This window comes from Heptranchias perlo, chromosome 13, assembly GCF_035084215.1.
Source record: "Heptranchias perlo isolate sHepPer1 chromosome 13, sHepPer1.hap1, whole genome shotgun sequence".
Taxonomy (NCBI): Eukaryota; Metazoa; Chordata; class Chondrichthyes; order Hexanchiformes; family Hexanchidae; genus Heptranchias; species Heptranchias perlo.
In genome coordinates this window covers 38727132-38752058 of record NC_090337.1, presented here as the reverse complement: position 1 = coordinate 38752058, position 24927 = coordinate 38727132, and the positions used below count along the sequence as shown (strand labels likewise).

Sequence of the window (24927 nt, the reverse complement as noted above, 5' to 3'; positions counted from 1 at the left end):
CTCCGCCATTCAGTAAGGTCATGGCTGATTTTCGACCTCAAATCCACTTTCCCGCCCGATCCCCATATCCCTTGATTCCCTTAGAGTCCAAAAATCTATCGATCACAGCCTTGAATATTCTCAACGACTGAGCATCCACAGCCCTCTGGAGTAGAGAATGCCAAATATTCACGACCCTCTGAGTGAAGAAATTCCTCCTCATCTCAGTCCTAAATGTCCGACCCCTTATCCTGAGACTATGTCCCCTAGTTCTAGACTCTCCAACCAGTGGAAACATCCTCTCAGCATCTACCCTGTTAAGCCCTCTTAGAATCTTATATGTTTCAATGAGATCACATCTCATTCTTCTAAACTCCAGAGTGTATGGGCCCATTCTACTCAACCTCTCCTCATAGGACAACCCCCTCATCCCAGGAATCAATCTAGTGAACCTTTGTTGCACCACCTCTAGGACAAGTATATCCTTCTTTAGATAAAGAGACCAAAACTGTACACAGTACTCCAGGTGTGGTCTCGCCAAAGCCCTGTACAATTGCAGCAAGACTTCCTTAGTCTTGTACTTTAAATGCAAGTTTTTTTCTCTTCTTTATTTACCTTTCGAGCAGCCCTCAAGTGCCTGTTACATATTTACCTGATACATATATAATACGTTGTTGTTCTTCCACAGATGCAGATAATCTCTCAGAAAGACGGTCACCAGTGCAATTTGTGGCAACACCAGGATGATGACCATAGTATTGGTGTAAAGTTTTCATTAACTGAGGAATCCCAGAGAGGAAGATTGAGTGAATTGTTAGCATTGTTTTGATGTAAACACCTGGATAAAAAGCAGCACGTACGTTCCTGTGGACTACAAATAAAAGAATATTAAGCCCAATGGACCAGGACCGATCTGTGTGCAGTAATGTTATCTCAAGTTTTCTGTTTTAAGATGTTTGTCAGCAATGGTATTTTAATGTAAATATCACCTCTCCACACTTTCTGCATTGAATTGAACCTAGCTGTGATGCATCAGCACACAACGATTGCACAAACAGCAATTAAACAAACCTGATTAAAATAAGTCAATCTACCATTTTTGCGCATTTTTGTGTACACTTAACACATCAACTCAGCATATTTAAAGTATGACTTAATACTTCCTATATATTAAGCAAAATAGGAATTTATTGTAATGTTTACCATCATAGGGAGCCACTAACACTCACTAAGTAGCATGTTAGATAGCCGAAGCAATATGTGATAATTTGAAGTTACTAGCTATGATTATGTTATAGTAAAATTTGTCTTCTATGGCTTTTTGAAACAAATTTAATTGGGTCAAGGCAAGTCACCTTCTATGTGTATACATTAAGGAAGTCAGCACTCTGAGGATAAAAAAGCACGCCATGATCCATAAACTAAAGATGCAGGATGGATGATTATCTTGCAGCATGTGGTTTTCATTTGTTAAATATGGTAACTAGTTTCCAGCATTGAAGAAAATGGACTGGATGCAGAAACTATTAAACATTTAATTTAGTAAACTCCCATCATCTATGGGAATCAGGACTTCTCTCAACTCACATCCCCACCTGACACTTTGAGCCAGCACGAGATGGTGAACATTCTAAGTGCACTGAAAATGTTTTTGGTGCTATACAGATTGCTTTGCACCAGCTTTAACGTGACATTACTTTCTTACATCACAATATGCAAGTTGACTAAACATAATTAGCTATACGGCAGTCACCCTCCTGCACACAACTCAATAATGTTGCTAGTTAGAGCTCCTCGGAGTCCTTTGACTATCCACATGCTGGAATTGTGGTGTCAGCCCTGAATTTCACTATGATTGAAGTGTCATTTCTCATAGAGGTTGAATCTGTGAAGGAATCAGAATCACAAAGATTATTAGTTGTATCAATTTGAATCAGCAACAATAATTACTGCCTTTTAACTACATTATTTACTTGTTATTGACTAAAGTTAAAATCTTTTCAATTCTCAGTGTTTTGAGAAGTAGTCTGATGGAGGTTCCTGAGACTGAGGTAATACCCTCCCTGCTTTGGTTCCCCACTGTTATGCCCCTTCAGTTTGGATCTTTAATGCCATAAAATTCAGAAAGTGTTCTGAACCATGTACCTCCACAGTCACTAGTCAAGCGTAATTCTTCCAAAGATGCTGTATGTTTGAATATGAATGAATCATCTGTAATATAAATATTAATGTGGAATTTACTAAAATGTGACTTTGAACTATAGATTTGAGAAGGGGTTTTCTGTCCTGCAGATAAAAGTGGAAAATGAACATTATACATTTGTTGTATGATATTGGGAATCATATTGTGGCACATGGTTGGTATTTTTATATAATAAATGGCAATATGATGTTAACTAAGTTACCAGAATATGATGAGTCACAAAATATGGTTGTCTGTTTTACACATGACATTAAAAGTTGTGGCCACTTTTCATTTAGTGATAACTTTTTGGCTGGCACATCTCACATTTGCCGCCTTCTCAGCCCTTTATAGTGCATTAACTTTCTAAGATCACTAGGTCCTTTTCCTGCTTCTCAGCCTCCCTGATAAGTTTGAAACTTTTTTTTGGAGTAATTTTAGTTGTGTCTATTTTAGTTGTGGGTAACAGAGAATATATATACCTCAAGACTTTTTATAAAAGTGTACTTTTTCCTTGAAGACATGGTTTTTGATTAAGTTTGGAATTGTACATCAGTGTGCAATAAGCTACACTAGATATCCGCGATCAAGTGGTTGATCTCCAGCTGTTAAATAATTCTGTCAAAGTATCCAGTAGAAGATTTAAGTTACCCAATGAAGATATTTGAAACTGCATTGTTTGCATTTTAAAAGTGCTAAAAGAGCTTTTACAGTAAATCACAGGACAATTCAGTCCATTAGCTTTATAAACTTTATTTAAAGCACGTACCTGAAACTAGAGGTCATATATCTTTTGACATGAACAAACTTGTGTTTGTCCCTTCCATTCAGGTTATTTGACCAGCTTCACAGATCTTTGTCTCTCTGTGCATTTCAGAGCATGTATTTAATCGCTGTGCAACATCAACCCAAATTGTGCAGCTAATAAATAATACTTGAATTTATATAACATCTTATCACATCATCAGAATGGTTCAAAGCAGTTGATACAACAAATTACTTTTGAAATCCAGTGATGGTTGATATGTTTGCGATAATTAGTCAACAACTCCATTATCATTGTATCATGCGACTACCAGGATGGTAGAAGGCGAACTAGATGGACATTGATCTTTTTTCATCTAGCAATTCCTATGTTGCTATGTAGACAATTGTGAAAGCCATTTTGTGCTAAGCAAAATCCCACAAACAGAAATGAAACGAATAACCAATAAATCTAGTTTTGGTGCAATTAGTTGAGGGAAGAATGTTGGTAAGGACATTAGAAGAACTCCCTGCTTCTTTTTGAAAAGTGCCATGGGGTTATTCATCTCTATCTGGCCACCAGAATGGGAATGGAAATGTTTATAATGAGTAGAAGTCATGTGTGAATATAATACAAGTAAGCAATCTAGCACTAGTGTTCAGCTAAAAATTGGGAACATTGCTCCAGAACATGGTCATAATCCGATATCAACTTGGTAACACTGAAAGAGGAACGGGGTAGAGTTTAATTCAGGTGGAGAAAACACAACAATGATGTGATCCTTCTCCATTCCCTATTTATTTTTTCTTAATGTAAATTGCTAAATTGCAAATTCTCTAGAACCAAACAACAGAAAATATCCATTCAGTCATGGAAATCCTGATGTTAGGTCAGAGTCCAATATCCAAGTCCCAGTCTAATTTCCAGCCCTTCCAGCACATTCCTGCTGAAGTTACGGCAGGAGTGCACCAAAAGGGCCACAGATTTCCATGATTATGTTGTCATTACTGTTAGTTTATTGAGAAATCTGTATTTGATTAACCAGAAACTCTGTGTCTTTTATATTGTGAAATCGTATTGTAAAGTTTTCATGTTAATGCTTTTTTAAATCTCTTTGAAATGGCAGGTCAAAAAGTCTCGCTCTTCATGCAATGCAGACAAAGTCAATAAGCTCTGAAAACGATGAGGGAGAAAATGGTGACATTATAACAGACATCACGTTTTCAAACAGATCACTCAGTGAAGGGAGTGTTAAACAACCTTTGGGTCAAGAACTTGATGAGCATAAACATCAGCTGCTTTCTCTTTCTCACTTTGATATTACTCCAAAAGAATCAAGAAATTCCTGTGATATCATCAATGATAACTGTCAGGAAAGTAGTACAGAAAGTTTGACATGTACCATGGAAACACAGGATCAGCTCTATCTGCATTTGAAAGGAAGTATCGATGAAGTGAAGGCATCTTTTTCTGAAATGGTGAAGAGAATTCCCATCCCAGATCAGTGTATTATTGAAGGTAAGGCAATGAAATAATAAACTCTTTTAATCATACTTAAGTGAGTATGACTCATTTGGTCGTACTCTTGTATCTGGATTAGACAGCAGTCAGTTCAAGCATGGAATGAGGCCGTTCGGCCCATCAAGTCCACGCCGGCTCTTTGCAAGAGCAATCCAGCTGGTCCCACTCCCCCCACCCTATCCCCGTAGCCCTGCAATTTTTATCCTTTCAAGTACTTATCCAGTTCCCTTTTGAAGGCCATGATTGAATCTGCCTCCACCACCTCCTTGGGCAGTGCATTCCAGATCCTAATCACTCACTGTGCAAAAAAGTTTTTCCTCAAGTCACCTTTGGTTCTTTTGCCAGTCACCTTAAATCTATGTGCTTTGGTTCTCGACCCTTCCACCAATGGGAACAGTTTCTCTCTATCTACTCTGTCTAGACCCTTCATGATTTTGAATACCTCTATCAAATCTCCTCACAACCGTCTCTGTTCCAAAGAGAACAACCCCAGCTTCTCCAGTCTATCCACTATCCACGTAACTAAAGTCCCTCATCTCTGGAACCATTTCAGTAAATCTCTTCTGTACCCTTTCTAAGGCCTTCACATCTTTCCTGAATTGCGGTGCCTTTAGGAGTGTGCCCATACTGCCAGTATCTAATCATATGATGGTGTAACCCAAAGGCATAACAATAGGGACCCCCTTGTGATCTGAACTGGAGATTGTGGCCGAGAAATTGGATCGTGCCCAAAGTGGGGCACAATCCGGGTGTAGTGTATACTGCACATGCCAAAAGAGGCCAGTGGCAAGACGATGGCAAATTGTTCCGCCAACCTTGTTTGTATGTTACCAGCCAGCTGCAGGTGCCAGTCACTGCCCTAGAGGCAGCTGCCGGTCGCGAGGCAAGGTGGTGATAGCGAGGGCCTAGGGTAAGTCTTGGACGGGGGGGGAAGACAATCGAGAGGAGCCAGCATGGCTGGCAGAGGTACATAATTTTAATGTGGAGCAAGGAGGAGCATTTGCTTTGTACAGTCTGTTCGATTTGCAAACTTTTTTTTGTTTTTGGTTCTGGTTTAAGTGACCAAGTGATTCATAGTGATCTTGTTCTCATTATTGCTGTAATCTGCTCCGTCCATCACTCATTAATGACCCAAAATTGTATATGATGCTCCAAATGTGAGTCTTGGCTCACTTTAGCCCTGAATCAGAAAGTTATAGGTTCAAACCTCACTCCAGGACTAGGCTGATAGTTCATTATAGTGCCTCGGTCCCATCTACCCTCTCAAATTTTTTTTTAATTCGTTCATGGGATGTGGGCATCGCTGGCAAGGCCAGCATTTATTGCCCATCCCTAAATACCCTTGAGAAGGTGGTGGTGAGCCGTCTTCTTGAACCGCTGCAGTCCGTTTGGTGAAGGTTCTCCCACTGTGCTGTTAGGAAGGGAGTTCCAGGATTTTAACCCAGCGACCATGAAGGAACGGCGATATATTTCCAAGTCGGGATGGTGTGTGACTTGGAGGGGAACATGCAGGTGGTGTTGTCCCCATGTGCCTGCTGCCCTTGTTCTTCTAGGTGGTAGAGGTCGCGGGTTTGGGAGGTGCTGTTGAAGAAGCCTTGGCGAGTTGCTGCAGTGCATCCTGTGGATGGTACACACTGCAGCCACTGTGCGCCGGTGGTGAAGGGAGTGAATGTTTAGGGTGGTGGATGGGGTGCCAATCAAGCGGGCTGCTTTGTCCTGGATGGTGTCGAGCTACTTGAGTGTTGTTGGAGCTGCACTCATCCAGGCAAGTGGAGAGTATTCCATCACACTCCTGACTTGTGCCTTGTAGATGGTGGAAAGGCTTTGGGGAGTCAGGAGGTGAGTCACTCACCACAGAATACCCAGCCTCAGACCTGCTCTTGTAGCCACATTATTTATGTGGCTGGTCCAGTTAAGTTTCTGGTCAATGATGACCCCCAGGATGTTGATGGTGGGGGGTTCAGCGATGGTAATGCCGTTGAATGTCAAGGGGAGGTGGTTAGGTAAATAGCCATAAAAATGCCATGGCACTATTTATGGCACAAGACCTGGGTGTCCTTGTACACCAGTCGCTGAAAGCGAGCATTCAGGTGCAGCAAGCAGTTAGGAAGGCGAATGGTATGTTGGCCTTCATTGCAAGAGGATTTGAGTACAGGAGCAGGGATGTCTTACTGCAGTTATATAGGGCCTTGGTGAGACCACATCTGGAGTATTGTGTGCAGTTTTGGTCTCCTTATCTGAGGAAGAATGTCCTTGCCATGGAGGGAGTGCAACAGAGGTTTACCAGATTGATTCCTGGGATGGCAGGACTGACGTATGAGGAGAGGTTGGGTCGACCAGGCCTATATTCACTAGAGTTTAGAAGAATGAGAGGTGATCTCATCGAAACATATAAAATTTTAACAGGACTAGACAGACTAGATGCAGGGAGGATGTTCCCAATGGCTGGGGAGTCCAGAACCAGGGGTCACAGTCTCAGGATACGGGGTATGCCATTTAGAACCGAGATGAGGAGAAATTTCTTCACTCAGAGGGTGGTGAACCTGTGGAATTCTCTGCCACAGAAGGCAGTGGAGGCCAAGTCATTAGATGTATTCAAGAAGGAAATAGATATATTTCTTAATGCTAAAGGGATCAAGAGATATGGGGAAAAAGTAGGAACAAGGGTACTGAGTTAGACGATCAGCCATGATTATTTTGAATGGCAGAGCAGGCCCAAAGGGCCGAATGGCCTACTCTTGCTCCTATTTTCTATGTTTAAAGAAGAACAGGTGATTTCCACCAATATCCTGGCCAACATTTATTCCACAAAAAACACCACCAAAACAGATGGACTGGACATGTGGTAGAGTGAGGTGCTGAGGTGCCTGTCTTTGATGGAGATTTGTGTGTCCAAGAAAGAAACCGATTCTGAGGAGTAGTCCACGGTGAGTTTGATGGTGGGATGGAACTTGTTGATGTTATCGTGTAGTATCTTCTCTTTTGATTGGTGTGATGCTGTCCCAGCCTAATATAAGATATGCGATTTGAGAACCTTTCACTCATTCACCCGACGAAGGGGATAATCTCCGAAAGCTTGTGATTTTAAAATAAAATTGTTGGACTATAACCTGGTGTTGTAAGATTCCTTACATATGCCTTCAAAATGACAGCGACTTCACTTTAAAATTAATTCAATAACAGTAAAGCACTTTGGGACTGTTTGAGGATGTGAGAGGCGCTATATAACTGTAAGTTCTTTCTTTGTAAGAGGACAAGCTAAGATGATTAATTCTTAAAATATTTCAAACAAGGTTACACCAGTTGGCAATTGTTTTCTATTAGTGGTGCTCTCTCGGTGGGGGAGCACTTATAGTTATATTTGTTATGTTGGGATTGGACTCATGCCCAATGTCATTCTTTTGGCCCAGAATCAAAACATCAAGGGGGCAATTTTAACCCCCAAGAGTGGGTGGTTTGGAGTTGGGTGGGAGGTGAAAACAGTAGTTTTGTGGGTCACGACCACAGCCCAGCTCCAATGCGTCCACTTCTGAGTTTAACGTGGGTGCGTATGGATCCGTGTGAGGAACGCACTGGCCAAGGTTGGGTCCCCAATTAGTGCCGGCAGGCGGGGCACTTAACATTGTTGAGAGACATTAATTTTTTTAATTGAATGTAACTAATCTTTAAAGTTAACGCCTCCAGGACGGCTTTCCCAGGGCTCGTGAATCTCGCCCAGTAAAAGGAGGCGAGAATGGCCAGATCATGAGGTAAGTGCCTTTATTGCACTGCTTGTGGGCCAGGAAGAGCAGGAATGTTTCCTCCAGACCCAACAAGCTCATCTGCTGCAATTGGACCCCCGCGATCAGCCGAGGCCCCCTCCCCCCAATCGGCCAAAAACCTACCCCTCAGATCGGCCGAGAACACCTCCCAGATCGGCTGAGATCCACCCCCAATCGGCTGAGACCCTCCCCGGATTGGTCAAGACCCCCCCAAATGGCTGACCACCTTCCCCCCCAATGGCCGAGACCCCCCCGATGGCTCCAGCCCTCTTCCGATCTCTCCAGCCCCCGATGTCTCCAGCCCTCCTCCGATCTCTCCAGCCCCCGATGTCTCCAGCCCTCTTCCGATCTCTCCAGCCCCCGATGTCTCCAGCCCTCCTCCGATCTCTCCAGCCCCCGATGTCTCCAGCCCTCTTCCGATCTCTCCAGCCCCCGATGTCTCCAGCCCTCCTCCGATCTCTCCAGCCCCCGATGTCTCCAGCCCTCTTCCGATCTCTCCAGCCCCCGATGTCTCCAGCCCTCTTCCGATCTCTCCAGCCCCCGATGTCTCCAGCCCTCCTCCGATCTCTCCAGCCCCCGATATCTCCAGCCCTCCTCCGATCTCTCCAGCCCCCAATGTCTCCAGCCCTCCTCCGATCTCTCCAGCCCCCGATGTCTCCAGCCCTCTTCCGATCTCTCCAGCCCCCGATGTCTCCAGCCCTCTTCCGATCTCTCCAGCCCCCGATGTCTCCAGCCCTCTTCCGATCTCTCCAGCCCCCGATGTCTCCAGCCCTCCTCCGATCTCTCCAGCCCCCGATGTCTCCAGCCCTCCTCCGATCTCTCCAGCCCCCGATGTCTCCAGCCCTCTTCCGATCTCTCCAGCCCCCGATGTCTCCAGCCCTCTTCCGATCTCTCCAGCCCCCGATGTCTCCAGCCCTCCTCCGATCTCTCCAGCCCCCGATGTCTCCAGCCCTCTTCCGATCTCTCCAGCCCCCGATGTCTCCAGCCCTCCTCCGATCTCTCCAGTCCCCCCCCCCCCCCGATGTCCGACCCCCCACCCCATGATGTCAGCTATATCTGGCATCCATTCCCCGGCTGCTTTCACGCCAGTCTGTCAGTCTGGCTGGCTGTTGCACAGGAAACCTGGAAGTAAAATTGTAATCATTTAATTAGGTTGCGATCGTACATTCAACCTGCCAACTTTACTTCAGGGTTTCGCGCCCGAAAATACTCCCCCCTGCTCTCTTCCCAGATCTAGGTAAAGATCGTGCCCTAACTGTTTATAATGGAATCCTCCTTATTGTAGCCAATTTAGTTAGCACTGTTAATATGTAGTAGATTAAGAACTAATAGTAGAATTGTGAGAGTTTAAACAGAGCAGGTTTGATTATTTCTTCTTGAAGGTCAAACTTGTTGCAAGAAATAGATTTAATTCACAAACCTGCAGCATGATTCATTTGCAAAATCATCCGTTGGGCTGCACATTGCAGTGATAGAATACAAGTTTTCACCCGTTATTCCACACAGATAAGTTCCTAATTTCATCAGGCATAGTCTAAACATTTCTCCACAGGATGGGACAGAAAAAAAGTTCACCTGTTTAGCCTTCTATATCTCCTAGCCAATTAATTATTAGTCCACTTTTTCAATCAGAAAATTATGTATGGTAGTCGGCAGGGGGCTTAAAGAGTGAAGAAAATAGTATTAAAGATTAAAAGCAAACAATTCTGGGCAATTTATTAAATTGCCAGTTGCCCTTCCCTCTCCCAATATTGACAAGTTTTTTGTTTTTCCCATACTCAGGAAGGATTGTGTTTAGTCACTGAGCAGAAATTTGTGATATAGGTCTTTTCATTTAGCTGTGAATGATGTATGCGTGGACTCATTTTATGGTTGATTAACTGTAAATGTCAAATAAACTGGTTGTGCTGCATGAACTATTCACCACATCAAAACAAGCACCATATGATATTTGACATCTGTTGTAATTAAGTTCTTTGTTGGTGGATCAGATCCTTGCCAAAAAAACAAATGTTTGCCTTGAAGTGATACAAAAATCTGGGTCCTTCATGGAGTACTTGATCTCAGCAGGAGCCATGAGGAGCGGCTCTGCCCAGAGGTGAAAAGGGGGATTTTCATGTCAATTACACCCCATAAATTGGCGTAATCAGTGTGTAACAAGCTTACACTGGATGTTTGCTCACTTTACACATTCCTGAGGGGTGTACACCTGGTGCAAAAAGCTCCCACCAGAAATAAGGAGGTACTTCATTTCAATGTATAATTGCAACTGAAGTAATAGCATTAGAATGCTTTTTTCCAGCCTTTAATCTGGAGGTAGTATGATCTTTATTGCCTCATAAATTGGGTGTCAATGGTTGCAAGGCAGTGATAAACTTATTTAAAGGGACAGCCTGTAACTGTACTGTCAGCTTTGCAAGTCTTATTTTTAACTGTTTCTGTTGGGCATTTTTTTTGTTGCTTTTTTTGAGCCAACTTGGTTTGTGGCATAAATTTTAATCCACCAATTTTACGCTACCAACCTGCCAACTTACAAATTGGGTCAGTGGGTTTTTCTATGGAAAATATATTTATGCTGTTTGAAAGAAGAACTGAGGTATGCCAAACACATCGGATTACACCAGATTACACCAGAAAAGGATTGCAACCAGCCATGTATATAAGCAAAGGCGTAAATAACTGGACTTGTCAAAGGAACACTGTATGCATAAGCTAAGATTAACCAAGAAGGCAGTAGGCCTGCAACCAAACTCGAGAGCAGGCATAGCGCTACCTGTGAAAGTCACTTCAGCCCTGAACGTCTATTCTTCAGACTCATTCCAGGCAGTCATAAGGAACATCAGTTAATCTATAGTGTACAGATGTATAAAGTAGGTGGCTGATGAATTGTTTGACAGAGCTAGGAATTTTATCCCTTTCCCCATCGCTAACTGACAGCAGAATGAGAAGGCACTACATTTTGTTTCAAATTGCAGGAATTAATGATCTTAATAAAAGGTAACATTTTTCATGTGTTATCACAGCAGTGACAAGTGAATAGCAAATGAAGTAAATAGAGTGGGAGGAGGCTCGTGTGGAGCATAAACATCAGCATAGACCGTTTGAGTTGAATGGCCTGTTTTTGTCCTGTAAATTCTATGTATGTAATTCTGTGTACAAAGGAATTTTCTGCCCAGAACAGTGACCATCGGTGGATGTCTTGTAATGCAGTAGCAAGAGGAGAAGAAGGTAGCTCAGAAGGTACAGAAGACATAAGAGGTGCACACCTTGTAGCAGGTACTACCTCTAGCAGCAGGGTTACTGTGACAGAGCCAGTTACCAGATGGAGAAACAGTACAGGAGCATACTCAGGATTAACAAGGATGCTGTGATTGTGTTGTTCCATCTGATACAAGAAAAGCTGCAAGGATGGTATGCCATCTGCACTGCACTAGCAGAGGTAGTGAAGGTTACAATTGCCTTCAACTTCCATGTCACACGATCTTTCTAGGCACCCAAAGGGAACATTTCAGGAATAAACTACTGTACTGAGTGCACAGCTCCCTGCGCTGTTGACTGGCTGCACGCATCAGCAGGGGGCCCCGACATCACGAGTGGCTCACGCTTCTTAAAGGCAGCCTGCACTTCTTAAAAGGGGAGGTGCACTGTGGCTGCAACAAGTGGTAGAAGTCAATTGTGAAGTGAATCCGTGCTACAATATATTGAAGAATGGCTACACCTGAAAGAGAGCATGCATCAAGGTTCTCTAATGATGCACTAGAGGCCATGGTGCAAGAGGTGGAGAGAAGGAGGGGCATCCTGTATCCGCAGTGGGGCTCGAGGCCCTCCAGACATATGCTCAAGAAGCAGTGGGAGGAAGCAACAGATAAGGTAAATGTCAGGAACATAGCACCAAGAACATGGATGCAGTTCAGGAAGAAGTTCAATGATTTAACACGAGTTGTCAAGGTGAGTCAGTTCAAGTTTCAAGTGGCATATCATACCAACTGCAGCACTGGCAGCTTCCACTGCTCAATGCAGTACACCCCAGGTCACACACAGTGGCAGCTATTCAACCATGACAGCCACATCACCCAAACACATTACAGGACACTCACTGACATACTTCCCTCTTTCTTGCAGGAAAAGGTGGCACATGACAATAGGCAGCAGGAAACAACTGGAGGAGGACAAGTACACCTTGGAGGAGATGGTGCTGGCCATCATTGGAAGGGCCACCGCTGAGGCCGTGGCCACTGGCAGTGCTGGAGGGATTGATGATGAGAGTCTCTGTATACCTAATCCTCCTTCTCCCTTCCCACTTCTCCCTCATCCTACAATCTTTTCTGACTCACTTGCTGTAGATGGTGTGAGCACGCACTTCTTATTTCCTCCTCTCCCCTCACCACAACTCAACCTGTGTCCCTTTGTCATTTCAGATACCCAAGAACTGGAACCTTCCCAGGCAGAGGAGGCAGAGGAAGAAGACAGTGATGATGAAGAGACACCGTCACTCGATCTTACACTCACAGCCACCAGCTCAGAGACTGACACTGTGTGTACTTTAGAGGTTGGATAGAGGAGAGATCTGCACGTGGTGAAACACCAGGTACAAGTGCGCAGGAGCCAGGATACTGCAGGTACCAGCTCGCCGGAGGGCAAAATTGCTCACTGGTTCTGCTGCAGAGGAATCAGATGATGACTTTGATGGGCCAGGCTACAGAAGGAGGTTGATGGGCGTACACAACCAAATGCTTGGAGCACTGGAAAGCCTGCCAGAAAGCCTGCGCACAATGACAAGGGGCATGGAGGAATCCAGCTCCAATTTGGCACAGAGCTTTGCGCAGAGTTTGAAGCCTATCCTTTCCCACATGGAATGGGTGGTCACCTCCATCAGCACACCTGTGAACCCCACTATGATGCAGCGACTGATGACCAATGTCGCAGTTTCCATTGCAGCACAAACATCTTCCATTAAAGGTCTGACTGCTGCATTGGGAGCTCAGACTGCTGCTATCATAGCTCTGGATACCACTGTTGAAAGGAGCTTCCAGGGCATCACAGAAGTCCAGCAATTTGTTCTCCAACAGATGACCAGGATTGCTGAGGCGTGGGAGAGTGGCAGTGGTGCCATGGAAGATGAACCTGTTGTCCTCTCTCGGGATAACAACATTCCTGCTCCCACCCCTGCCACACCGCCAGTGCCCTTGCTGTTGCCTGTCAGCCAGCCAGGCCAAACTGCTGCAGCCCAGGCTGAGATGGTGCAATTGGCCCAGGGCTGCTCGAGGTCATCCTCCAAGGCTATCTGCAGTCTCCTCAATTGAAGGTCAGCAGCCTTCCACCTCCCATGCTCCAGCCACTGGGGATGCACCCCGTAGGAGCACTAGGAAAGGTAAAGGCACACGAAAGACAGGGACTAAGGAAATGCACAAGGGTGACTAGTTTCATTTTGTTTGCATAATTTCATGTATTAATTTATAAATGTGCATTTGAATTTGCATTTGGTGGTGGTTTTTATTTCTGCAATGAGCTGAGGGAGGAAGCAATGTGTAATCATAAGGAGGTTGATTTGATGGACATGTGAGAGAGGAAAGGTAAGGAGTGTGGGACTATTGGTAAATGGCGAGGTGTCATTGAGGTTACTGGTATCGCTCATTAATAATCTGATTATGCAAAGCCCTGGCAGACAGGGCCTGTCTACGTTGCAGCCTCCCTGCCTCTTCCTCCACTTCCTCCTCCACTTCCTCCTCCTCCTACTCCGTCTCTTACTCTTCTTCGTCTTGCTCGGGTTGTTGCCTGACAGGCGGTGGCAAGGGCTGTTCCCTCATTATGCTTAGGTTGTGCAGCATGCAACATACAACAACAAATCTTGATACCCACTCAGCTGAGTACTGCAGGGCTCCTCCAGAGCAGCAGAAGCGTTGCTTAAGGACGTCGATAGTGTGCTCTATGATGTTCCTTGTGGCAGCATGGCTGTCATTGTAGGCCTGCTGTGCACTTGTGCGGGCATTCCTGACCAGAGTCATGAGCCATTTCATGAGGGAATAACCCTTGTCGCCCAGTAGTCAGCCTTTGACTTGCCATACTGGTTGAAATACAAGTGGCACAGAGGACTGCCACAGAATGAAGGAATCATGACTGCTGCTAGGATAGCGGGCATTGACGCTATCATTGCATGATGCGTGGCATGTGGTCGCACACCAGCTGCAAATTGAAGGAGTGGAATCCCTTTCTGTTCATGAATATGGCTGAGTTCAGATGAGGATCACGCACGGCAATATGCGTGCAGTCAACGGCACCCTGCACCATGGGGAAGCCTGCAATGCGAGCAAAACCTCGTGCTCACTCCTCCTGCTTGTCTCTGGCAAGAGGGAACGTGATGAATCTGTTCTCACTGTAGAGAGAGCCTCAGTGACCTCCCTTATACAGCAGTGCACTGCAAACTGCGAGATGTTGCTTATATCTCCAGCAGCAGCCTGAAAGGAGCCAGAGCCTTAAAAAGTAAGAGCCACGGTCACCTTGACAGCCACAGGTAATGCTGTCCTTGCCCTGCTTTGAGGCTGCAGTTGTGGCTGCAGCAGTTGACAAATTTCAGTCACGACCTCTTTAGTGAACCGCGGACATCTAAAGCACTGGTTGTTGCTGAAGTTGAGGTAAGCGAATCGCTCCCTGAAGACCCTCTGCAGATATAGCCTCCTGCCAAGCGCCCTGCTCCTCCTCCTCCTCCCTCTTCTGTGTGGCCTCTTTTCATTCCCCCAGTCATGTTCAATTCCTAGAGGAAGTCCCACCAGGCCACCCATGTCTGGAAGCAACTTTTTTCAGCAGTATATTTTAAATGCCACTAAAAGTACTGCAAAAACAGCCAGACCACTCTCTATAGAATATTGAAACTTTAGCCAAGTATAGGAAACTTCCAAAAACAAGTACAATTGCTCCAGCAGCCAGAAGAAATAATCCCAGCAACTAACCAGTAAGTACTTCATGATCCCTTTAAATAGCGATGGTGGGGGGTCCTTCATGCCACTTAAGTCCTGTTCAGCTGTGTGAGGTTAAGACATGGCATTGGCCGGAGTGTGGCGTTCCAAAATTTCACCGGTTGCTTCAAATCAGTGTGGCACACTGATTCATGTCATTATCTCCCTACTCTATGTGCTGCCAGCGGCCGTTACGTGCATCAGGCGCAAACCCCTTTACCAAGATGGTTTCCTATGCACTTCCTGTTGGAAGTGTGTGCGCGTATCGCGGACGCCACCTTCGGGACTTAGGTGTCCGCATAGCGCCTACAAAACGGGCGCAAAACAGCCCAACTTCATCCCCGATTACTTTCCACTGGACATATTGACAATCACAAAACTGCTATTTGTTTTTATATATATTTTGAGGAGACCTGAATAGGGTCAATTTTCTTCTTTGTTGCACCTGAGGAAGGTTCATAGACCAGCCATCATTGCCTGTGTAGCATAATTTGCATAACCCTGCTATTTTCACACCTGCATTATTTCCACATTCTTGCCTACATTTTGTGTTTCTGTTTGGCAAATTTTTTGCATCTATTTTTAATAACTGACTTTCTTTCATGTTCTTAGGTCACGTGGTTCTGCTGTACAGTAATAATACTTCCTTACCTATTTGCTCATTTACATTGTGCAACCTTTTGTGAACTTCCCATTAAGTCCTCAAAGTATTAAATAAAAGCATAACAGTAGTAATTCATTCAGCGATACCAGTATTGGGGGTTCATTGTATATTCATGCTGGGTGGGCTGCAATTTGCCATCAGTTCTCAGCCTCTCCATTGCTTCTGCAGTGGTCACAAAATTCTGTTAAAATTGACTTCTTTATAACTGCTTGAAGGAATTTTCTACACTGAGAAAATATAGTGACCTTGTCCCAATAATATCCTTTCTAAAATCATATCCCCATAATACAATCCATGAATTTACTTTTCACTTACAAATATCATAAGCAGAGATAGTTGTGTGTATTAGAAAAGTTAGATTTATAAAGCTGTCCCTGACTGAGAGATGCTCTGTGGGATAATCAGTACTCAGGGAAGAAAGGGTGCTTAAGGCTGGGAGCTAAGATGTCATGTATCTTTGTGGACCTTGATAATGGTACAAAGTTCATTGCTTCAATATGAAAATAAGGCATCATTCAGTATATTTTTAAAATTGCTTTTTATGTGAAAAATTGGTGAAGTAATGCAGGAAATTAAGCAATGCATTGTGATCTAACCTAATAATTGATTTGTCAGAGAGAGAAAGTTATTTTTGAAGGAAGTAAATCTGGAATTGCTTTATACAAATTTAAACATTCAGATCATCTACAGACTGACAGTAGAGCTGGGGTTGTACTCTGCATTGTTTCCAGTAAAGTATTCTGGAAAATGTGCTCCCCTAGCCCATTTTTGGATCATATTCTAATAATAGAAATGTGAAATATACACAATTAATTTTAGTTTTCAAGGAAACGCCTACATACTTTAGGGAGGCACATTCATATGGGTCTACTCAAGGGGAAATTACTAATATTGGCTCTAACCTTAGATCATCCAAAAAATTACAATACATGCATTCACTCAATTTAAAACCTTATTTGAACTGATTTGTGTTACTGGGTTCATCTTTTGTAAAGTTCTATTTTAGAAATGGGGTCACATTTCAGTAGCTATATTTCTATGCTTGCTGAAACAAATGAACTTGCTTAAGTACATCACAAATTCAACTAGAGTTAAATTGGCAAAGATTCAAAACTTATAATAAAAAGTAAATTGAGAGAATGGTTTAAAATCAGTCAGCCATTGTACGTCTTATTTAAAATGTGGTGACAAAAAGAAAAGAAAACAGAATAATGGGAATGTCAAATTAAAATGGAAATGTTGGAGAACAGAGCAGGCTGTAAAGAGAAAAATAAGTGAACATTTCAAATGGAGACCTTTTGTCAGAACTTGAATTATTTCAATATTAAGAAGCATAGTTCTATTTTAGACTAAGAGCAATATTTTTTAAGTATTGATTTTCCTAGTTTGTTGATTCCTCTGTCTAAAATAGCATTTTGTTCTGTCAGTCAATCAGTCATTCCATACAGCTAATCTGGTCATAGTAGACTTACAAGCAAGATAGCAGTAAGAAAGAAAAGAAGGAACTTGCATTTATATAGCGCCTTTCACGATCTCAGTATGTCCCAAAGCGCTTTACAGCCAATTAAGTATTTTTGAAGTGTAGTCACTGTTGTAATGTAGGAAACACGGCAGCCAATTTGCGCATCGCAAGGTCCCACAAACAGCAATGTGATAACTACCAGATAATCTGTTTTAGTGATGTTGGTTGAGGGATAAATATTGGCCAGGACACAGGGGAGAACTCCCCTGCTGTTCTTCAAAATAGTGCCATGGGATCTTTTATGTCCACCTGAAAGGCCAGACAGGGCGTCAGTTTAATGTCTCTTCCGACTCAATTCTGATTAGGTAATTCTAACCTATATGATCAGTTAGGGCTCCACCAGGACCACTCGGCTCCAGACCTCATTACAGCCTTGGTCCAAACATGGACAAAAGAGCTGAATTCCAGACGTGAGGTGAGAGTGATTGCTCTTGACATCAAGGCAGCATTTGACCGAGTGTGACACCAAGGAGCCCTAGTAAAATTGAAGTCAATGGGAATCAAGGGGAGCACTCTCCAGTGGCTGGAGTCATACCTAGCACAAAGGAAGATGGTAGTGGTTGTTGGAGGCCAATCATTTCAGCCCCAGGACATTGCTGCAGGAGTTCCACAGGGCAATGTCCTAGGCCCAACCATCTTCAGCTGCTTCATCAATGACCTTCCCTCCATCATAAGGTCAGAAATGGGGATGTTTGCTGATGATTGCACAGTGTTCAGATCCATTCGCAACCCATCAGATAATGAAGCAATCAGTGCCTGCATGCAGAAAGACCTGGACAACATCCAGGCTTGGGCTGAGAAGTGGCAAGTAACATTCACGCCAGACAAATGCCAGGCAATGACCATCTCCAACAAGAGAGAGTCTAACCACCTCCCCTTGACATTCAACGGCATTACCATCGCCGAATCCCCCACCATCAACATCCTGAGGGTCACCATTGACCAGAAACTTAATTGGACCAGCCACATAAATACTGTGGCTACGAGAGCAGGTCAGAGGCTGGGTATTCTGCGGCGAGTGACTCACCTCCTGACTCCCCAAAGCCTTTCCACCATCTACAAGGCACAAGTCAGGAGTGTGATGGAATACACTCCACTTGCCTGGATGAGTGCAGCTCCAACAACACTCAAGAAGCTCGACACCATCCAGGACAAAGCAGCCCGCTTGATTGGCACCGCATCCACCACCCTAAACATTCACTCCCTTCACCACCGGCGCACTATGGCTGCAGTGTGTACCATCCACAGGATGCACTGCAGCAACTCGCCAAGGCTTCTTCGACAGCACCTCCCAAACCCACGACCTCTACCACCTAGAAGGACAAGAGCAGCAGGCACTTGGGAACAACACCACCTGCACGTTCCCCTCCAAGTCACACACCATCCCGACTTGGAAATATATCGCCATTCCTTCATCGTCACTGGGTCAAAATCCTGGAACTCCCTACCTAACAGCACTGTGGGAGAACCGTCACCACACAGACTGCAGCGGTTCAAGAAGGCGGCTCACCACCACCTTCTCAAGGGCAATTAGGGAAGGGCAATAAATGCTGGCCTTGCCAGTGACGCCCACATCCCATAAACAAATTTTTAAAAATATGATCTTGATCAGATGGCTTGCAAAATAAGTCTAATGTATTGTGACCATCTTGAGTTGTTGTCAGCTCAGCAAGTTAGTGAATCTTGTGGATGTTTCCATTCTGGTTTCAATGGGTTGGCAAGGATGATCTGTTTAACCAATGTGTCTGGGAATTGTTGAGCAGCATTGTAGCTTCAATCAATTAGTTAGCACTGCAGATAATGGATCAATGTAAGTCTATTGAGGGATGATGACATTTATGATGTGTTGTTGCTTGTTGGTGAGGAATCGACAGCATTCACAATGCATGGCAAAGCCTGATTGTCGTTGATGTGCTGTCAGGCCTCCTGGTCCACTGTGTCACAGGGAGATGTAGCACCTATACTTTCCACTATGACTCTAGCTAGTTTTAATGAATACTCTGCATTGTGATTCTACTTTCATTTTATTACCTCCTTCTACAATCTCGCTCTCCACCTCAATTAGGCCTGGTGTCAGCCAAGTTTAATATTAAGAAAAAAACAAATTTTATTTGCCCACAAAGTGATTTCATCTAGTTGGCTACATTAAAATTTATCGAATAAACAGACTTAGAAAATAGTCACTTTCTCAGCAAACCAAAAACTATAGATATTTAATAATCTGTCTTATAATTCTTCCCATACTTCCTACATGGTACAAAATACAATGGGGGTAATTTTGACTTTGTATGATAGTGTAAAATGGGTGATAATGAATTGGCAGCCCGTTTTACATCTCACCCAATTTTTATTTCCATTGACTTTAAGCAATGCTTAACATGGTAAAGACAAAACCCTACCTCATTGACTTGTAGGTAACTTTACTGCAGTTGGGAGAAATGGGCAGAATGACTGGGTGAAAATCAGTCAGGTTGAAGATATTTTAAATTTCATTCTTATATATGAATCTGCATTTCAAGTGAAATGATAGTGCATTCTTAATAAATATTAATTGGAAAAAAATTATAATTCTTTCCAATTTTAATTCCATGAAATTTAACATTTTAAGAAAAGTTCACATTGTAATGTGTGGAGAAAAGATACTGGCTTTGTAGCTGTATAAGGGTGAGGTAATTTAAAACCCCTATTTGTTTTTAGTAATAAAAGTTTGGATAAAATATGTTTTTAACTAGAAATTCATGTTGCTTTTTATCAGCTGTTCTTTTAGTATCTAGAGCTATTTAGGAATCACTGACACAGGTTCAGTAGTGGAACAAATAACTGATCCTGTGGACTCTTTTATAGTTTCAGAGCAACTAATGATGCTCCAGGCCCCTATGAGCTAGTAGCCAAGAGGTTTAGAAACTGTCGAACTGAATTTTCAGCAGCATGGAAACACTGACCTAGGATCTCATAGAACTAAATGCTCAGGCCTGTGAGGATAGAAAATGTTTGAAGGAAATCAAACATAGAAGGGCCTGAAAAGCAATTGGGCTTGAAGGCTAAATCAGAGTGTCTCCAACTGCAATCAGGAAATGTCAGGTAAAGTTAACAATCTTGATAAACGAGATTGAATAAATTATGTTGGATTTTAAAACACTGCGGAAGGAATAAAGAGAACACTGCTCAGTTTTCTCAACTGCACCTTGAAAAAACTTTGATAATGAGCCTCGTAGAAAAACAAACCTCAAAATGATCGCACCACACGCCAACCCCAAAGTCTAAGGATCAAAACTGTCCAAAGTATTTTGTAGTGTTTAAAATTTTCAGATCAAAAAGGCAATACTGAACAGTGAAGGAAAAATTATTATTACCTTTCAAAGTTGTAGTATTTTACCACCAATTTCATGGTATCACAGTAGGTGCAGCACAGGAAGAGGCCATTCAGCCCATGGTGCTTGTGCTGGCTCTTTAAAAGAGCTCTCCAATTAGTCCCATTCCCCTGCTCTTTCCTCATAGCCTTGTAAATTTTTTCACTTCAATTATTTATTTATTTATTTATTTATTTTATTTATTCATTCATGGGATCTGGGCATCGCTAGCGAGGCCAGCATTTATTGCCCATCCCTAATTGCCCTTGAGAAGGTGGTGGTGAGCCGCCTTCTTGAACCGCTGCAGTCCGTGTGGTGAAGATTCTCCCACAATGTTGTTAGGTAGGAAGTTCCGGGATTTTGACCCAGTGACGATGAAGGAACGGTGATATATTTCCAAGTCGGGATGGTGTGTGACTTGGAGGGGAACGTGCAGGTGCTGTTGTTCCCATGCGCCTGCTGCCCTTGACCTTCTAGGTGGTAGAGGTTGCGGGTTTGGGAGGTGCTGTCGAAGAAGCCTTCACGAGTTGCTGCAGTGCATCTTCTAGATGGTACACACTCAGCCACAATGCACCGGTGATGGGGGGAGTGAATGTTTAAAGTGGTCGATGGGGCGCCAATCAAGTGGGCTGCTTTGTCCTGGATGGTGTCGAGCATTATTGGATCTGCACTCATCCAGGCAAGTGGACAATATTCCATCACATCCAATTCCCTTTTGAAAGTTACTGTTGAATCTGCTTCCACCACCCATTCAGGCAGTGCATTCCAGATCATTACAACTCGCTGCGTAAAAAAAATGTTTCCTCATGTTGCCTCTGGCTCTTTTCTGATCACCTTAAATCTGTATCCTCTGGTTACCAACCCTTCTGCCACTAGAAACAGTTTCTCCTTATTTACTCTATCAAAATCATTCATGATTTTGAACACCTCTATCAAATCTCCCCTTAACCTTCTCTGCTCTAAGGAGAGCAACCCCAAGTTCTCCAGTCTCTCCACATAACTGAAGTCTTTCATCCCTGGCACCATTCTAGTAAATCTCTTCTGCACCCTCTCTAAGGCCTTGACATCCTTCCTAAAGTGTGGTGCCCAGAATTGAACACAATACTCCAGCTGAGGCCTAACCAGTGTTTTATAAAGGTTTAGCATAACTTCCTTGTTTTTGCACTCTATGCCTCTATTAATAAAGCCCAAGATCCCATATGCTTTTTAACAGCCTTCTCAACTTGCCCTGCCACCTTCAAAGATTTGTGTATGTGCACCCCCAGGTCTCTCTGTTCCTGCACCCCTTTTAAAATTGTACCATTTAGTTTATTTAGTTTTGCCTCTCCTCATTCTTCCTACCAAAATGAATCACTTCACACTTCTCTGCATTAAATTTCATCTGCCATGTGTCTGCCCATTTCACCAGTCTGTCTATGTCCTCCTGAAGTCTGTTACTATCCTCCACATTGTATACTACAATTCCGAGTTTCGTGTTCTCTGCAAGCTTAGAAATTATACCCTCTATACCCAAGTCCTGGTCATTAATATATATCAAAAAGAGCAGTGTTCCTAATACTGACCCCTGGGGAACATCACTGATTACTTCCCTCCAGTGTGAAAAACAACCGTTCATCACTACTCTCTGCTTTTTGCCCACTAGCAAATTCTGTATCCACAATTTTGTATCTACAGTAATTTCTCTCTGGAATTACTGCATAAAGAGAAGGCATCAGTGAAGTCATAGAGATATCCTGTGAATGGTAGGAATAAATAATTAAAACTGTCCCTGTAGCAAAAAGCAAAAAAAAATACATACACTGAAAAGGAAAAATTGCATTTCCTTTGTCCATATAATTCAAGGCAGTGAAGCCATTTCAGTCACATGCTAAATACCACTATTTTCTATTCTGGATAATGCATATTTTGGGTTGTTTCTAACTATTCTTGGCTAACCAAAACATTCCAGTGAAAAACTATATTGCATTCTTGTTGTTTCTACATAGATTCCATTAGTAGATGTGTAGCTAAATTACTCTTTAGCTGTCCACAGAAAGGATTTTACTGCCTGTATAGTAAATCCAGCTTCACCCTCAACAGCGATCAGCCCCAACTCTGGATCTACGTCATGTTTCTTTTCCAACAGGTAAATGCCTTTTTTCATAAGTTATTTTGTATTTACCTTATTGAATTCTTTGAAGAAGTAACAGAAAGAGTAGACAAGGGTAAGGCAGTAGATGTAGTATACTTGGATTTTCAAAAGGCCTTTGATCGGGTACTGCATAATGAACTCATGACTAAGGTCAAAGCATGTGGAGTCAGAGACAAGTAGCAGAATGAATAGCAAGCTGGCTTCATACAGAAAACAGAGAGTAGGGGTTAAAGGTAGTTACTCAGACTGACGAAAGCTGGGAAGTAGTGTTCCACAGGGATCGGTGCCGGGATCACTGCTGTTCACCATTTATATAAACTATTTGGACTCGGGAATCAGAAGTACAATTTCAAAATTTAGAGATGACACCAAATTGGGGGATATAGTCAATACTGAGGAAGACTGCGACAAAATGCAAGAAGACGTTAATAAACTTGCAGAATGGACGTGTAAATGGCAAATTAATTTGAATATAGATAAGTGTGAGGTGGTGCATTTTGGTAGGAGGAATAAGGAGGCCATGTACTCCTTGGAAAATAAGAGTTTAAATGGGGTGGAGGAGCATAGGGGTCTAGGGGTCTCCATTCACAAATCATTAAAAGTAGCAACGCAAGTTAACAAGGCCATAAAAAATGCAAACAAAGCATTGGGATTCATTTCTAGAGGAATAGAATTGAAAAGCAGGGAAGTTATGTTAAACTTGTATAGAATCTTGGTTAGACCACACTTAAAGTACTGTGTACAGTTCTGGTCTCCATATTACAAAAAGGGTATAGAGGCACTGGAGAAGGTGCAAAAATGATTTACAAGGATGATGCCAGAACTGAGAGGTTATAACCATCAGGAAAGCCTGAATAGACTGGGGCTCTTTTCTCTAGAAAAGAGAAGGCTAAGGTGTGGCCCAATAGAAGTCTTCAAAATTACGAAGGGGTTCGATAGGGTAGATGTAGAGATGCATCCACTTGTGGGGGAGTCCAAAACTAGGGGACGTAAATATAAGATAGCTATTAATAAATCCAATAGGGAATTCAGGAGAAAACTTCTTTACCCAGAGTAGTTAGAATGTGGAACTTGCTACCACATGGAGTAGTTGAGGCAAATAGCATAGATGCCTTTAAGGGGAAGCTAGATAAGTACATGAGGGAGAAAGGAATAGAAGGATATGCAGATAGGGTTAGATGAAGTAAAATGGGAGGAGGCTCATGTGGAGAATAAACACCAACACAGACCAGTTGGGCTGAATGGCCTGTTTCTGTGCTGTAAATTCTATGTAATTTTCTCATCTTCCTTTTTTTCACAATTTCCTGATGTTATACACAATTCCCAAGTTGTATGAAATTAGCCTAGAGTGACTTGTCAACCAACTCTCCTTCATCCAGCAGAGAAACACCTCACCTCCACTTGATGTTTGCCTAAGAGTCAAACACACAGGAGGGAACCTGCATCCACGCCAAGGCCTTAATCCGCACCCCCCCCCCCACCACCTTATTGTAAAAACTAGTCTTTTCATTAACATTAATTATCATTATGTATCCTAGCGTCTGATGAATGTTAGGTCTCCTTCTTTGCGATAACTTGATTAAACCAGTCTCCAGATCCAGGCTCCATTATCTTGTCTATCAGATCCTTAACCCTCTCTTATTGGTCTTAGCTTCTTCATACCCCTGATCTGAGCTCATATTTATTGTAATTGAGACAAATTAACTATTTCTAAACTGCAGTACATGTGTTCTTTCCTTTGTTTGAAACTGCAGCCCCTGACATGATCTGTTTCCATGCGAACTCCGGCTGACCTTCTGATGACCAAGGAAGGCCTCTGTGACTTGTTACGCCAGGCCTGGATTCTGTATCCATGGCAGTACTGATTCCCTTACACTACCATAGATATATGATTCAAATTCTATCTAAGCTAAGCATCCTAATTTATCCATAACTTGCTTTGGCCAGTACTGTGGTTAGTTACAACTATGCAAGTTGCTTTAGTTTTGTTTTGTAAGTATTCTTGCTCAAGCAGCCTGTTCTGTGTATACAGCAGAATTCTGTTAGTCTCTCTCACTCTCTCTGCTTTCACTGTTGCTCCCTATACTAACTAACCCATGATGGCTGTTTTTACCTATGC

The 24927-nt window shown here is 43.1% G+C and overlaps 1 protein-coding gene across 2 annotated transcripts in view; it reads left to right on the top strand.

Annotated features, from left to right (window-relative positions):
- The window catches only part of veph1 (ventricular zone expressed PH domain-containing 1), a 182657-nt gene that overhangs the window by 126187 nt on the left and 31543 nt on the right, over nucleotides 1-24927 (top strand). For both annotated transcript variants that reach the window (XM_067994664.1, XM_067994663.1), the window contains exons 8-9: nucleotides 4033-4424; nucleotides 22663-22802. In XM_067994664.1, the coding sequence (XP_067850765.1) occupies nucleotides 4033-4424; nucleotides 22663-22802 (532 nt within the window). The remainder of the gene's footprint in view (nucleotides 1-4032; nucleotides 4425-22662; nucleotides 22803-24927) is intronic.